At 34.4% G+C, this 14273-nt stretch overlaps 1 protein-coding gene across 2 annotated transcripts in view; it reads left to right on the forward strand.

Annotated features, from left to right (window-relative positions):
• LOC124360242 (DNA-(apurinic or apyrimidinic site) endonuclease) overlaps window positions 1-14273 on the forward strand; it is a 36328-nt gene continuing 22055 nt past the window's right edge. Inside the window, exons 1-3 of one of the 2 annotated variants that reach the window (XM_046813683.1) lie at window positions 1-228; window positions 5574-5804; window positions 7035-7382. In XM_046813683.1, coding sequence (XP_046669639.1) covers window positions 5586-5804; window positions 7035-7382 — 567 coding nt within the window. In that variant the 5' untranslated portion in view covers window positions 1-228; window positions 5574-5585. The remainder of the gene's footprint in view (window positions 229-5573; window positions 5805-7034; window positions 7383-14273) is intronic. The other variant, XM_046813684.1, reaches the window with a different exon arrangement.

Here is a 14273-nt window from a genome sequence, read left to right on the forward strand (position 1 = left end):
GTTCGTCTACTTATTACGTTATGAATGTTTGTAAAATTCACTCACAGTTCATAACAGAAGTTGCGCGCTTCGCCGCTTTGGCTTTTAAGTGCCATTTTGCATGCATATGATTACAGAAACGTAGCAAAAATTATAGTGCGTTATTAATTAAATATAAGATCGACTTACTTTGTAACTATATAATTCTGTACTAGGTATACTTACACAATGTTACCCGGAGACGTCAAGGTATTATTTCTATATTTGTTATTATTTGAGGTTAAGTTAAATTTTACCGGTTACCAGTCTTTAACCATTTGACTGATCAACAAAAGTATATTTAAAAACCTAAAATTGATGTAACATTTTATATGGGTGAACCCTACATTGATATGCTTAAATAAGCTCTTGTAGTATTTAACTAAAAAAATTATAGTTTTATTGACCCAAGGACTTGCAGCTAACTTACCTCTATATTGGTAGGCTATTTTCCAGGTTTTGCAATCAATTGTATAAAATAGAATCATACAAAGAAATACTAGTATGCTTTTATCATTTTTTTCATGTCTATATTTTACATTCTTTTATTAGTACAATTTTTTAAAATTTTAAACTACAAATTTTTTGTTTTATGGGGGTTGGGACTACTATACCTACATATAGAAAATAGGCTACATTGTTTGATGGACTTATTTTATAAATTTTTATTTTTATATTGATAAAACTTGCAACTGAGCACTTTTTATGAAAATTGACATTGCCAGGTAAGATAATATATTACAACAATAATAGTTTTTCCTTACATGAAACAATATTATATCACATCAAGATTTAGTAACAACATATAGCTTAATTTATCAATAACAAGTACAAGTACAAAATTATGTAGTATAACTGTGCTAGACCTCCGCTTCTTTCCTTTATGATGATTATCGGGTAGGGTACGATAAGCGGACTCGGTTTTTTATATCGAAATTGGCAAACGATATTACTTAATCATAACCATCGATATAATCAATCGATTCTGATTAATTATTTTTAACAATTAACGTAAATAATCTGTATCAACAGCTGTAGGCTAAACACTTTCAAATAATACTCGTAATGTAATATTTCAATTTTATATAAGTAGCCTAACATTTAATTATTAAATATGTCAGTAAATTTTAGAAAACTACATGACAATGCTTTGAAAGATGATAAGACATGTTTCTGGACTTCAACATGTTGGAACCAGAAAAACGTATGTGAAATTTGTGGGAAAGAAACAACTGTAACTGTGAGAGGAGTAAATATGATCGTCTTCAGTTTTCCTAATTTTGGGTATAATAATTTGTTTGACCACTGTAAATATTAAATTCATATTTTAATTTAAAACATGTGATTGTTATTGAGGACTATAGATACTTTTATATCGATTGATGGTCTAGGGTTTGAGATGCGAATATTAGGTATCGATGATTACATTCTTCGATATAAAAACTGGGTCCACTTATCGTACCCTACCCATGATTATCCCCTGAACAGATTTGGCACAGTTTTTCTCTTTTCTCAGGTAATTTCCTGAGTCTGAAACCAACTGGTGTACCATCACCACCACCCTGAAGATTTTGCGGAATTTTCGTACTAGCAAGCCATTCCGAACAAAGATTTCGTCATGAACTCAGCCCTTTTCAGCCGGTCTTTTGTTCTATTTAACTTATACAAGACATACTTATTTAGCAACATAAGTCCAAAAATATTTAAAATGACCATTTTGGCATACTTCATGGTCCTGCGCTCGTCCATTTACACGTACAACATCTGGTTGGTTGAGTCAATACCACCCAAACCTTTATTGTACTGATGAGCAATTTTTGTTTTGGTCCTTATAGTACATGTCCTTTTCTGATTGAGTAAGTCTGTGAAGCAGCCTGACAGTAGACAAAGTAACAACAAATGAATTGGATTTTTTTTCTCTATGAGCTATTATTAGGAGAGGCCCTTTCCTCAGATAGGTTATCTGACCCACAGCATATTTTCCCAATAAGTTAATTGGGAATGCCTTTTCTATCCTTTCTTAGACTGCCATTGATGAAAGTATTATGATTAAATACAGAGGTCCTAGCAAGAGATACAGAGATGAAAAATTTATCAAGATAATAATAGTGTCCCTTGTTCAAGCAATTTGCTATACACAACAGTTGCATGACAACCGAGCTCCATAAACTAGTACTTTTTCTTTTTCCTGAGTTCTTTTTGCTCCTCTGTAACAATATAAAGCTACACAATAACGTGCTATTGAGTCACAAAGGACCCAAAGTTTAATTCCCCATTTTTTGTGGGTTTTTTATAGAAGTTACTAGTCAATCCGACTTGGTTCTTCGTGTGCCAACCAATGATTCATTAAGAGACAGAGGCTGTTTTGGGGATTAGTAATGTTTGAACAATCTATTTGCATGATCAATAATGGGTTGAAATCTACCACAAGGGTCATGGCCGGGATTTTCATGTGGAATAAGTTTGCTGACATCTTCAATATGGAATTTTTTTAAATTATTTGGAGAATTATTTGGAACCAATCGGTTACATGTGATCATTTTGGGAAAAATGGGGGTAGCATTTGTGAAGTGAGTGCCCCAGTAGCTGGTTATACTTGGCTTGGTTATCATTCCCATGTTTAAAATGATTGACAAAAAAGTTTTCATTTCGAGCAAGTTTAAATCTACTCACTTCCTGACTTGGAAGTGTCAGTATAGTTTTTGTAAAGAACAACTTGAAGTGCTCTATTGGTTTAGGATTTTGTGGAGGACAATGCTTTGACCCACTCAATTCAGCAAATGTGAACTGATGATTGTAAGGTGGATCATTGCCTTCCTCGACCTCGTAAACTACTGTCATCAGACCAAGCTCAGATGGGACAGCCTTCCAGTTCATGACTTTGTTAAAGTTCAGTGACAAAACATATACGAGGGGTATTAGAAAAATAAGGTTCCCTATGCCTCCAAGACAGAATGCGATATGTTGGGAGAAATCAGGCAACACTGTCTTACCCATCAGCTGTCCCTCTCTCTATCCATACCACTCATGCCTCGCTATGTCCAACAGTGCCGCCCTAGCTACCTTCGAAGATGGAGCTCCCTATCGTTGTTACCGCCAGATTCGAAATTCGTGCTGTGATACGTTTTTTAATTGCAAAACAGATTTCACCTATTGAAATTCATCGTCAGTTATTCGAAGTTTATGGGGAAAACTTCATAATCTGTTCAACACGTTCGGAAAAAGTGTAGAGAATTTAGTGAAGGCCGCATGGAAATTCATGATGAAAACCGAAGTGGACGGCCTGTCATGACAACCGTCTTTTGGGACAGTAAGGGCATGCTTTTGATCGAATTTTTGCCTCATGGAACAACAGTAAACTCTAATAGATATTCCGACACATTAAGAAAACTGAGACGCGCGATCCAGAACCGCCGGGGAGGATGATTGTCCAGTGGTGTGAGGCTTCTCCATGAAAACGCTCAACCTCATGTCTCACGTCAAACTCAAGAACTGCTGACAAATTTTTCCTGGACTATTGTGCCCCATCCCCCCTACAGCCCAGACCTAGCCCCAAGTGATTATCACTTATTCCCAAAATTAAAGGAACACTTGGGTGGCCGACGCTTCAGTACCAATGATGAAGTCAAGGAAGAGGTTACTCGATTCCTCAAAAGATTGGCGGCAGAATTCTACAACATGGGGATAGAAAAGTTGGAGCATCGTCTACAAAAGTGTTTGGACAGAAACGGTGATTATGTGGAAAAATAGCTTAACTGTTAAGTTTTAAATTGATGTATAACACTAAGTAGAAATATAGAGCTGTCTATTTAAAAAAAATCATGGGAACCTTATTTTTCTAATACTCCTCGTATAACAGAATGATCTGTTATTTTTATTTTGATGCAGATATATTTCTCTATCAGTTGACATGTATTAAGATTTATTTGGCAAAAACAATTGTTGTCACAACAATATATCGTTACATATCAGTCAAAGGGTTATTGAAGGGTCTCCAAAAAGAATGCCGGGATTTTTAACGGATGTTACTTAACTCTTAAACTAGAGAACACTAAAATGATAAATATTATGAGTAAGCCTAAGGTTTTATTCTTTATGGTTAATATGAATAAAAATTTGTATAATATGTTTTTAAAAAAGGGACAGTTATGTGATAAATGCAGTTATTCTAATAATGTTTTTGGATTTTGTAAAATTGTATAGTAACCTAATGTCACAAATTTAGTATAGTTTTATATATATATATATATATATATATATATATATATATACACATTAATATTTTGTTAGAAGACTATTACAAAAACTAAGAAAAGTGTGTGGAATTATTTTTTCTGCAAAAACGAAAACAGCAATGTCATTCTAAAATTACTCCGCTGTCATAGAGCAATCAAAAACCATTGTTGTGTTCGCAGCTCTTTACCTTTCCAATGGTAGGCCTATATGAATCATCTCGCTACATGATTGTTTATGTATTGTAACAAATGAGATTAAGGGCCAATTCAATGGATATCTGTTGCTTGGCATATAAGGAACGAAAATAAACAACGGATATCAATTGATTGGCAGTCAGATGGTTAAAATATATTCAAGTTAACTAAACGATTTTAAGGTCATATCGAAGTAGAAATGAGTTTTGTTTGCCATTTGGCTTGGAAGAAAATGTTAAACTTGGTATGAACAGACTGCGACTGCTATTGTGACTGACACGCTAGTCGGAAGTACCGTGTTCACGGCACAACAAAAGGCAGAGTGTGTGTTCTGTGGTACGCGGAATTGAAATAGATTATTAGTGTGCAGCGTCGGTTATTGAGGTCAAAATTCACAAGATGATAAATCAATTTGTTGCTGCTTTAACTAGTTTGGTGACGCAGGAAGTGTGTTGAAAGGACATCCAACTGGCCGGCCAAAAACAAGTGATGACAAAATCAAAGAAATCCGACAATCTTGCATCATGAGCCCGAAACAATTGATTGCCCAACGAAGCCTTCAGTTAAACATACCCAAATTGACAGTCCACAAACAGTTTTGTAAATAGTTCTTTTTTTATCAATAAATACACTAATTTTAAGTAAATTGCCCTTTTTTCCTTTGTTTGCTTTTACCTTTTATAATTTAGTTTTAATACAAGCTTTGAATTTAAAGAAAAAAAAAATTACTTGTCTTGGCGTTATAGGAAAGTTAATGGATTTATTAGTGGTGTACGAAGGGTTAAATAACTTTAAAAACTAATAGCCTGTATTAGAGTTATTGTGTTGCAGTCGCATAATGGGCATGATAGTTGTCCATGAGGCAGTGAAGTTTACTGCACAGGATGGTTGGTGATGCTTTACTAAGCTGTTCTGACCACAGAACACTAAGATAAGCTATAGGGAGCAGAGAATGCTGAAAATCATAGATAACAAGAAGCAGAGTTTATAGAAATATAAAGTAACGCTGTTCAAATCCCAGCCTATTTTTTCGGACATGCTGTATAACGTATGCATCTAACGATATAGAGTTGTAATTAGCAGTGAATTAAAAAACATTGCTCCCCACCTGTTTGTCTGTTATAGGATTGAATTAAAATGTTGCGCCAGTTCAAATGTTGTCTTGAACAATGTATTATGTTGAAATTTGGACTTTGTGTTGACACAATTCTGTGGAAAGTACAACCTTCTTATTTTTACTTAGGCCTTTTAGGTCAAAAAAGTGTTAGTAATATTACAGTTTTCAACAGTATACAAAGGAGCAAGACATTCAGTCCAATAAAGTCTCCATCACTGCAATTTAATTTTTGTTTTAAGGTAGGCAAAATTTATAGTCTGTAGTATTAGGCTATTATTTGTTTAGACTTTTAATTATTCTGGCGGGTTATTTTTTAAGTTTGTTTTTAGATTATAAAGCAGTTTCTAAGTATCAATATTAGCTTTTTCATTGCCAGTACTATCCATAGAGTGTATGTAAGAGATGCCAGGTACAGCTCCATATATACATGCATGAAGAGCCGAGCTATAACAGGCAATTTTTAGCTGTTTGCAAACAATAACATGGTTTTATTATTTACTTAAGAAAATAGTTACTTTCTATGTTTCGTTTGTAAAAAATGCTGTAAATGAAACACATAAAATAAATTTACTAGGCTGCCACTATGAAAATCAAGTCATCAGACTAAATTATTGATGAGAAATATCTAAACTACTGAATATTCAATACAATACAATACAATTGAATTTTCTTAGTTATTTACAATTAATTATTGGCAGCTCTTTTGGATGTGTTAAATTACAATATTATTTAAACTATTCAAACAAAACAAATCATTCATAGTGTTGTATTTGAGTAATGGTCACAAATAAAATGTAGATTATTGTGTCATTTGTGTTACAAGCTGTCGGGTAGGGGGAGGGTGGGTAAAGTGACTACCCTAAGGAAAAACTGTTTATTAATTACTGTAATAACTGTTTATTATTATTTTTAGGAAAAAGACTATTAAACATTGAACACTAAACAAATTTATATTTTATAGGCCACACTCATTTGTAAACATCACAAAGTCATTGTCCTGTACTTCACAACTGGCGCATTCCTTATGTGCCCATTGCAAGTAACACTGACATTAATACATGTTTATACATACATTACACTAACTACAGCTGTGGGTGTCCTCATGACCAGTCAAACAACAAGTGTCAGCTGGCTGCAATAAATAGCAAGTAATATTTTATGTAGTAATGCCAATGAGAAACATAAATATGTGATGTATAAGATTAGAAATAGTTCACAGCCTGTTCAGTGCTGCTATGTAGCAGACAACAGTACAATTATATAGTCAAGTTTCATGGCTCATCAAGGCGTGATTGTGGCACCACTATTCACAGAGGCTGACACTCTTGCTAATGGGTTCACTCTAATATACTTGTGTATTCGTTCTATGTTACAGGTAAATCTTTTATTTTTCCAGAACCTATAATTTATTTATTTCTTTTCTCAGTAAATATTATAATGTGGATTACAATGAGTATTTATTTGTACAGGAACAGAGTGAATCTGGATCAGCAAATGAAAACCTGCACAATCTAAGTGGAAGTGAGGATGAAGAACAAAACGATAAGAAGAATAGCAGGACTTCCAAAAAGGGACCTACATTAGATTCATGGGTTAAGAAATCAGAAAAAGAGTCAAAAGGGAGGAACAAGCGGTCTAGAAAAGATGATGGTGATGTCAAAGAAACCGAAGCAAAAAAATCGAAATCTTCAAATCCTGTAGAGGAAAGTCTTGCTGACACTGATTTCAACACTTGTGAAAAAACTACAACAGATGGAAAAACCTGGAACTTTAAAATATCATCTTGGAATGTAGCTGGAATCCGAGCATGGCTAAAGGTTGTACTTATTTATAGATTATATCTTTCTTTTATTAAAAAGTATATTCTTTGTCGTTTACATAATATATATTCTTTATGGGCATGTATATAAGAGTTTCTTTATTCAGACTTATTCTAGAATATGTCATAAAATTCAAATAGACCTTTAAGAGGCACATATTATTATTAACCAGTATATTAAATATATTCGCCCAAGTACGTAACCAAATATTTGGTATTCGGCCAAATCACTATTCATGTCATATCTAGTTTTTTCCACCCTCTATGCTATTTTAATAAATTATAATTTTGTGTTAGCCTATTAAGTACAGTAATGGCAAACACTTTAAAACAATTTGGTACTGTAGCAAAGATATATTTTCAAGGTAGTTTCAAATATTTTAGCATAATTTTTTCACAGAAATATTGCTTTTGACTGTTTACAGAGAAAGAATAAAATAAAGAATACAAATCATTTTGTTATTTTTAAATAGCATAAGAGCTATGTAAAAATGGTTTGAATTCAATTTTATAGCTTCTTTATAGTGACGAGAAAACTTTATAGTGACGAGAAAAGCTTTTTTTATACTCTTTGATTTTTATTTATTCATGAAAGTGTTCACAAGATAATTCCAGTGCAAACATCTTAAAAACTGATAACCCTAGTTGCATAATTGTATAAAATTTCGGCCTCTTTCTATACAGGGTATTCTGAAAAAAGGTGCCCATAAGTCAGGGCGTGATTCCTCACATCAAAATAAGAAAAAAAGGTCTAATTAACATAGGTCCGAAAATGCTTAGTTACCAAGTTATACAGGGTGAAAGATTTCGTCTGAATTTCAGTTCCCCTGCTGCAACGAAGCCCTACGGGTATTTGTTGGCTGTTAATTAAGATGTAAAATTTAGCGTACTTTATGTAAAATGAACTGAAAAATTGAATAAAACCGTTTCCAGACCTGTAGCTACAGTAATTTTTAAGATATGTGACGAAATACGCGAAACTTGGTCCCGAAAAACAAGTTACATTTAGGTTTGAAGCAGATTTACTATGTTAAATGTACAATAAACACAAAATATTTTTTCACGGTACTTGTAGAAAATTTAATTTCAAAGAGAAAGATGTAAAATAAGTCTATAATAGACAAACGCAAACTTTAAAAAATAATCCTTAATTACATACAAAACGCATGAAAAATAGACAAAATCTGTTAAGCTCTCTACAAATGTAATATTGAAATTAAAACAGCTGTTTTATTAAAACAAATTAATGAGTTACTATTATTTTTTATCAAGTAAATATTTTTAACAATCATTCATTATCATACATAAAAAAGTTATCTGAATTATCATTCAACAAAAAAGTTACACTTGTCCTAAAAAACTAACCACGTCACAGTAGATGTTCAAAATGTTTCCCCTCATTCAAAATACAAGCATCCAGCCGTCTTCTCATAGACTGCCGAACTCTTTCGAAGATACCAGGTGTCTCACGTATCCTTTGAATCCCGTTAACAATCCTTATTCGCAACTCTTCTATGGTATCCACAGGCGAGTCGTAGACAAGCGTCTTTAAATGTCCCCATAAGAAAAAGTCTAGAGGATTGAGGTCAGGTGACCTTGCAGGCCATGCTACTGGGGCTCCTCGACCAATCCATCTGTTTGGATATGCTTCATTTAAAAATTCTCTTACTTGTAATGTGTAATGAGCTGGAGCTCCATCCTGCATGAACCACATGTTGTTGCGTGTGTATAGTGGCACATCTTCGAGTAACTCATTCAGATTAGTCGTCAAGAAATGTAAATAATTTTCACCATTGAGCGTATCAGGTAAAAAACTAATAAAAATTTTATCACCCAGAATAGCAGCCCATACGTTTATAGAAAACTGATATTGGTGACGGTTCTCTGAAATAGCACGTGGATTTTCAATTGCCCACATGTGAGTATTGTGGGTGTTAAGAATAGCCATTCTTGAAAATTTTGCTTCATCAGTAAAGATAATGTAATTTAAAAAATGTGGATTTCTGCACCTTCGGATAAGCCATTGGCATAGCTGAACACGAGGAAAGTAATCTCGAGGCAAAAGAGCCTGGACCCTTTGATAGTGATAAGAATGCAACTGCTGCTCGTGTAAAATCTTCCAGACAATTGAATTACTAACACCGAAATCCAAGGCTAGTTCTCTAGTACTTCTTCCAGGATGATTCTCTATTTTGTCCAACACGCCCTCCTCCAATTCAGCTGTACACGTTGTACGTAGCCGTCCTGATCTACCAACTTTTCCAGATTTAAAGGTTCCCGTCTCGCTTAGCCTTCTATGAATGGAAGAAAACATTTTATGAGTCGGTAACTGTCTATGAGGAAAATGTTCCTGATAGAGTCGTCTAGCCTGACGACTGTTGCAATGTGCAAGACCGTACATTAAATGCATGTCTGCCATTTCACCATTAGTGTACATAATATTCATATTACCTGCCATGATGAATAAGATATTATTAGCTATCAAAAATTAACTTCAACGGCACTCGCACTAACTTGTATTAAAGTACAGATCAACACACGCACTTAATGAGCAATGGAAAAATAGCTGCTTGTAATGTTTATTTAAATTATTATAAACAATGTTGCATTGTTAAAACATATGTTTTAAATAGAAATTATTTTGTTTCTCAAATCAAATATTTTAATAAAACAGCTGTTTTAATTTCAATATTACATTTGTAGAGAGCTTAACAGATTTTGTCTATTTTTCATGCGTTTTGTATGTAATTAAGGATTATTTTTTAAAGTTTGCGTTTGTCTATTATAGACTTATTTTACATCTTTCTCTTCAAAATTAAATTTTCTACAAGTACCGTGAAAAAATATTTTGTGTTTATTGTACATTTAACATAGTAAATCTGCTTCAAACCTAAATGTAACTTATTTTTCGGGACCAAGTTTCGCGTATTTCGTCACATATCTTATAAATTACTGTAGCTACAGGTCTGGAAACGGTTTTATTCAATTTTTCAGTTCATTTTACATAAAGTACGCTAAATTTTACATCTTAATTAACAGCCAACAAATACCCGTAGGGCTTCGTTGCAGCAGGGGAACTGAAATTCAGACGAAATCTTTCACCCTGTATAACTTGGTAACTAAGCATTTTCGGACCTATGTTAATTAGACCTTTTTTTCTTATTTTGATGTGAGGAATCACGCCCTGACTTATGGGCACCTTTTTTCAGAACACCCTGTATAATTAATTAACATTATTTACTACCACTTAAGGGGGAGGGGAGCTGAAGTTAGAATTTTTATATAAATTTTAAAACCATTTTCATTCCTCACATACATATTTTTCAATCCACGCATATTATTGAATGTATTAGTACTGTAATCTACATTTCTTGACAAAAACTGTGTACATAAATGAGTAACTAATTTTAGTGAATATTTTATTTTTGGTGATTTTTGAAGAAAAAGGTTTAAAACAGTATGACAATTTTGAACTTCTGATGTGGCACTGGATCCAAGATTAAGTTTTGATGTGTACATAGTTTATAAACAGCCAATATATCACTTAATGCTGTTGATACAATATAAATATTACAAAATAAGTTATTACTCTTCCAAGTAGTTTAAAGTTTAAACAAAGCAGAAAAAATAGTGTTTTATGTTTTAATTTTTGAGTTCCCAGAACCCTTCATCAGAAACACACTGATTAACACGTTCAATGCGGTTGCGGTAGATCTACTGCACGGCTGCCTCGCGCCATGCGCGCATGACGTAGATCTACTGCACAGCGCCATTGTTTAGAAACCCAGTCAGTGTGCTCTCAGCACTCGTCGTGTATGGTTGTCCGTTTTGCCGCTCGTGGGGATATACTTTTCCCGCGTTTTTGTGGTCGCCGTTCTCAGTTAGCGTTTTGTGGTTAGTTTTTAGACTACTTCAAATTTTACCGTTTTTGTTGTGTGTTTAGTGTTATTCTTATAATACAATAGACATGGATTTGCCTCCTGGAACTAGTGGAATCCAGAATAGACGTCAGTTTGTGGCTAATAGTGATTCTGATTATGAAGACGACCCTGGTGTCCCTGGTTATGCTCCGGACCTCGACGATGAACAATACGAGACTGATGAGTCAGAGGTCGAAGACCCAGACTATGACGTAAGACCACCACAATGGAGTCCTCAAACTATAGGTATGAAAGATGTACCGTTTACAAAAGAGGAAAAGTTTTTAGTCCCTTTGCCTAATGAGATTACCCCAATCAATTTTTTCTTGTTGCTGGTGGATGTGATTTTTTTGGAGGGCATTGTGGCTACTACGAATAGATACGCGTTGGAGTTATTCTGTGGACCTACTACAACCCCAGGCTCACGAATCCATAAATGGAAAGACATTACCGTGGAGGATCTCAAATGTTTTATTGGCCTATTGCTGCACATGGGAATATTACAATTACCCCGAATACAAGACTATTGGAAAACTTGTAAGCTGTTTTCAACGTGCTTCCCCAAATTCATGGCCAGGGACAAATTCATGCTTATTTTGCGATGCATTAATTTTGAAAGGTACCCTAACCCAAACAACAGAGCTTCTAAAGTACAGTTTCTAATTGACTACTTCAACAATAAAATGGACTCAATTTATTATCCTCAAAAAAAGTTGTGCATTGACGAGGGAATGGTTTTATGGAGGGGACGGTTGTACTTTAGGCAATATATAAAAGGGAAACGCCATAAGTACGGCATCAAACTGTACAGTTTGTGTGACCCCCATGGCCTAATACTTCGTTTTTTTATGTATTGCGGAGTTTTAGATGATTACGGTGGTAAGGGGCATGCAGCCAATGTTGTATTGAAGCTGATGCAAGGGAAACTCAATTGTGGCCACAGTTTATTTATGGATAATTATTATAATAGTTTCACTCTTGCCTCAAGCCTGCTCCGTAGGAATACATATTGTACTGGAACTCTTCGGCTGGACAGAAAATACGTATCTCCTGAAGTCAAATCGGCAACCCTGAAAAAGGGTGAAACCATCGCCCGCTACGCCGAAAGTGTTGTTGTCGCCAAATGGAAAGACAAACGCGTTGTCTCTTACATATCCACTGAATTTGAAAATGACATGGTGAATTCAATTAATCGAGGTGGTTTGGAGAGACTAAAACCACTACCAATTGTTCAATACAACCATTTTATGAAAGGCGTGGACCGCAGTGACCAAATGATGTCATATTATCCTTGCGAAAGGAAAACACTGCGGTGGTATAAAAAGATTTTTGTCCACGTAATTCAGATGATGTTAGTGAATGCACACTATCTCTATAACGAAGTTCGCACATCAAGTGGAGAAAACAAAATGCCATTGTACGACTTCCGTCTGGAGGTTATTGACAAGCTACTCCCGGACGTTCCCGAGCCTCCTCGACCTCTGAAGCGCCGCCGCGTCCCCCATGTACCCTCACGGATTACAGAAAAAGTGGCTTGTGGAAAGAGAAGTAAACAAAAGAGGTGCAGAGTTTGCTATGCAAATGGCAGAAAGAAATACGTGATGTGGCAGTGTTTAGAATGTGATGGACAGCCTGGGTTGTGTGTCCCACATTGTTTTGACCAATTCCATGACTAATGAAGCGTACCTTGGGGAGGATGGTTGGGTTGTAAATAGTAGTTTTTAGTGTTTTTTATCAATATATTTTTAGTTATACTAAGTGATTTGTTCCCAGTATTATTATAAACAATCGTTAGTGGTCTGTTTTTCAAAAACAATAAGGAAAACGGTGCGCGCTTCGAAGAGAGACTGGCCCCAGGAGCGTGTGCGGTAGATCTACTGCACGTTTTCAAAATGGCGAAATTCGGCTCTTTTGGTGTTTGATGACCTTTCTGTACCAACCCGTGTCACAACAACTAAATTGGTAAGTGAATACTAATAAAAAAAAATTAGCCTCTAGCAACATACATTACTTAATTTTTAGCAGCGAACGTGTTAAATGAAACAGAAACAGAACCCAAACCCAGAATTAAAAACATAACCAAAAAAGCTTAACTAATTTTTAATTCTTGATTTGGGTTCTGTTTCTGTTTCATTTAATCAGTGTGTTTCTGATTAATGGTTCTGGGAACTTGAAAATTAAAACATAAACAATGGTTTTTCTGTTATGTTTAAACTTTGAACTACTTGGATGAAAATTAGTTAATATTGATATCCACAAGTGCCCACGTAAGGTTGTCAGGAATGGTTTCAAGTAAAATGGCAGTGGCCACTTAGAGAGGACTAATGAGTGAAAGACAATGACGTATCACAGTAAATTAGGAGTTATCGGAAAATGTGTAGTGATCAGAGGAGTGCAATGATTTTTCGTGAGAAAGATGGAATAAAAAGGGTTAATAGTTAATAGTATTGTATAAATTTACTTTTGGGCGGGTTTTAATTTTGTTTTGTAACCCAATAGCATTTTGTAACTTTGTTGAAGTAGAATAAACATTCCTAGTAGGATTAATAATGGGATTAAAAATTGTGTGTATTCCATGTACTAGTTTAGACACTATGTTTAGTCTCAGCTAATACATATTTAGGGCCTGTATTGGGTGTTGGTAGAGATTCTTCCAAATTTGACAATCACTATAGGGATTTTATAAAGCCTAAAAGGCGTAGCATCATAAAAAGCAGTCTTAAATCAACAAAGTAGTGCGTAAGAACAAGATAGTGAATTGTATTGGTCCAAAATCAATCACATTGTTTGCTCACAGTACTAAAAAATCTGTATTTGTTTAAAATATTCAAACTGTTGTAACTTTGTTACTATCCTAATACAGGTAATTTAATTTTGAATCTGTACGTAATTTATTAAAGATTTTATAAAGTTATAGGAACATTTTATTTTCAGGTCCGGAAAGAAATGCAATGATAAAAATGTATATG

This window comes from Homalodisca vitripennis, chromosome 4 (genome assembly GCF_021130785.1).
Source record: "Homalodisca vitripennis isolate AUS2020 chromosome 4, UT_GWSS_2.1, whole genome shotgun sequence".
Classification (NCBI taxonomy): domain Eukaryota; kingdom Metazoa; phylum Arthropoda; class Insecta; order Hemiptera; family Cicadellidae; genus Homalodisca; species Homalodisca vitripennis.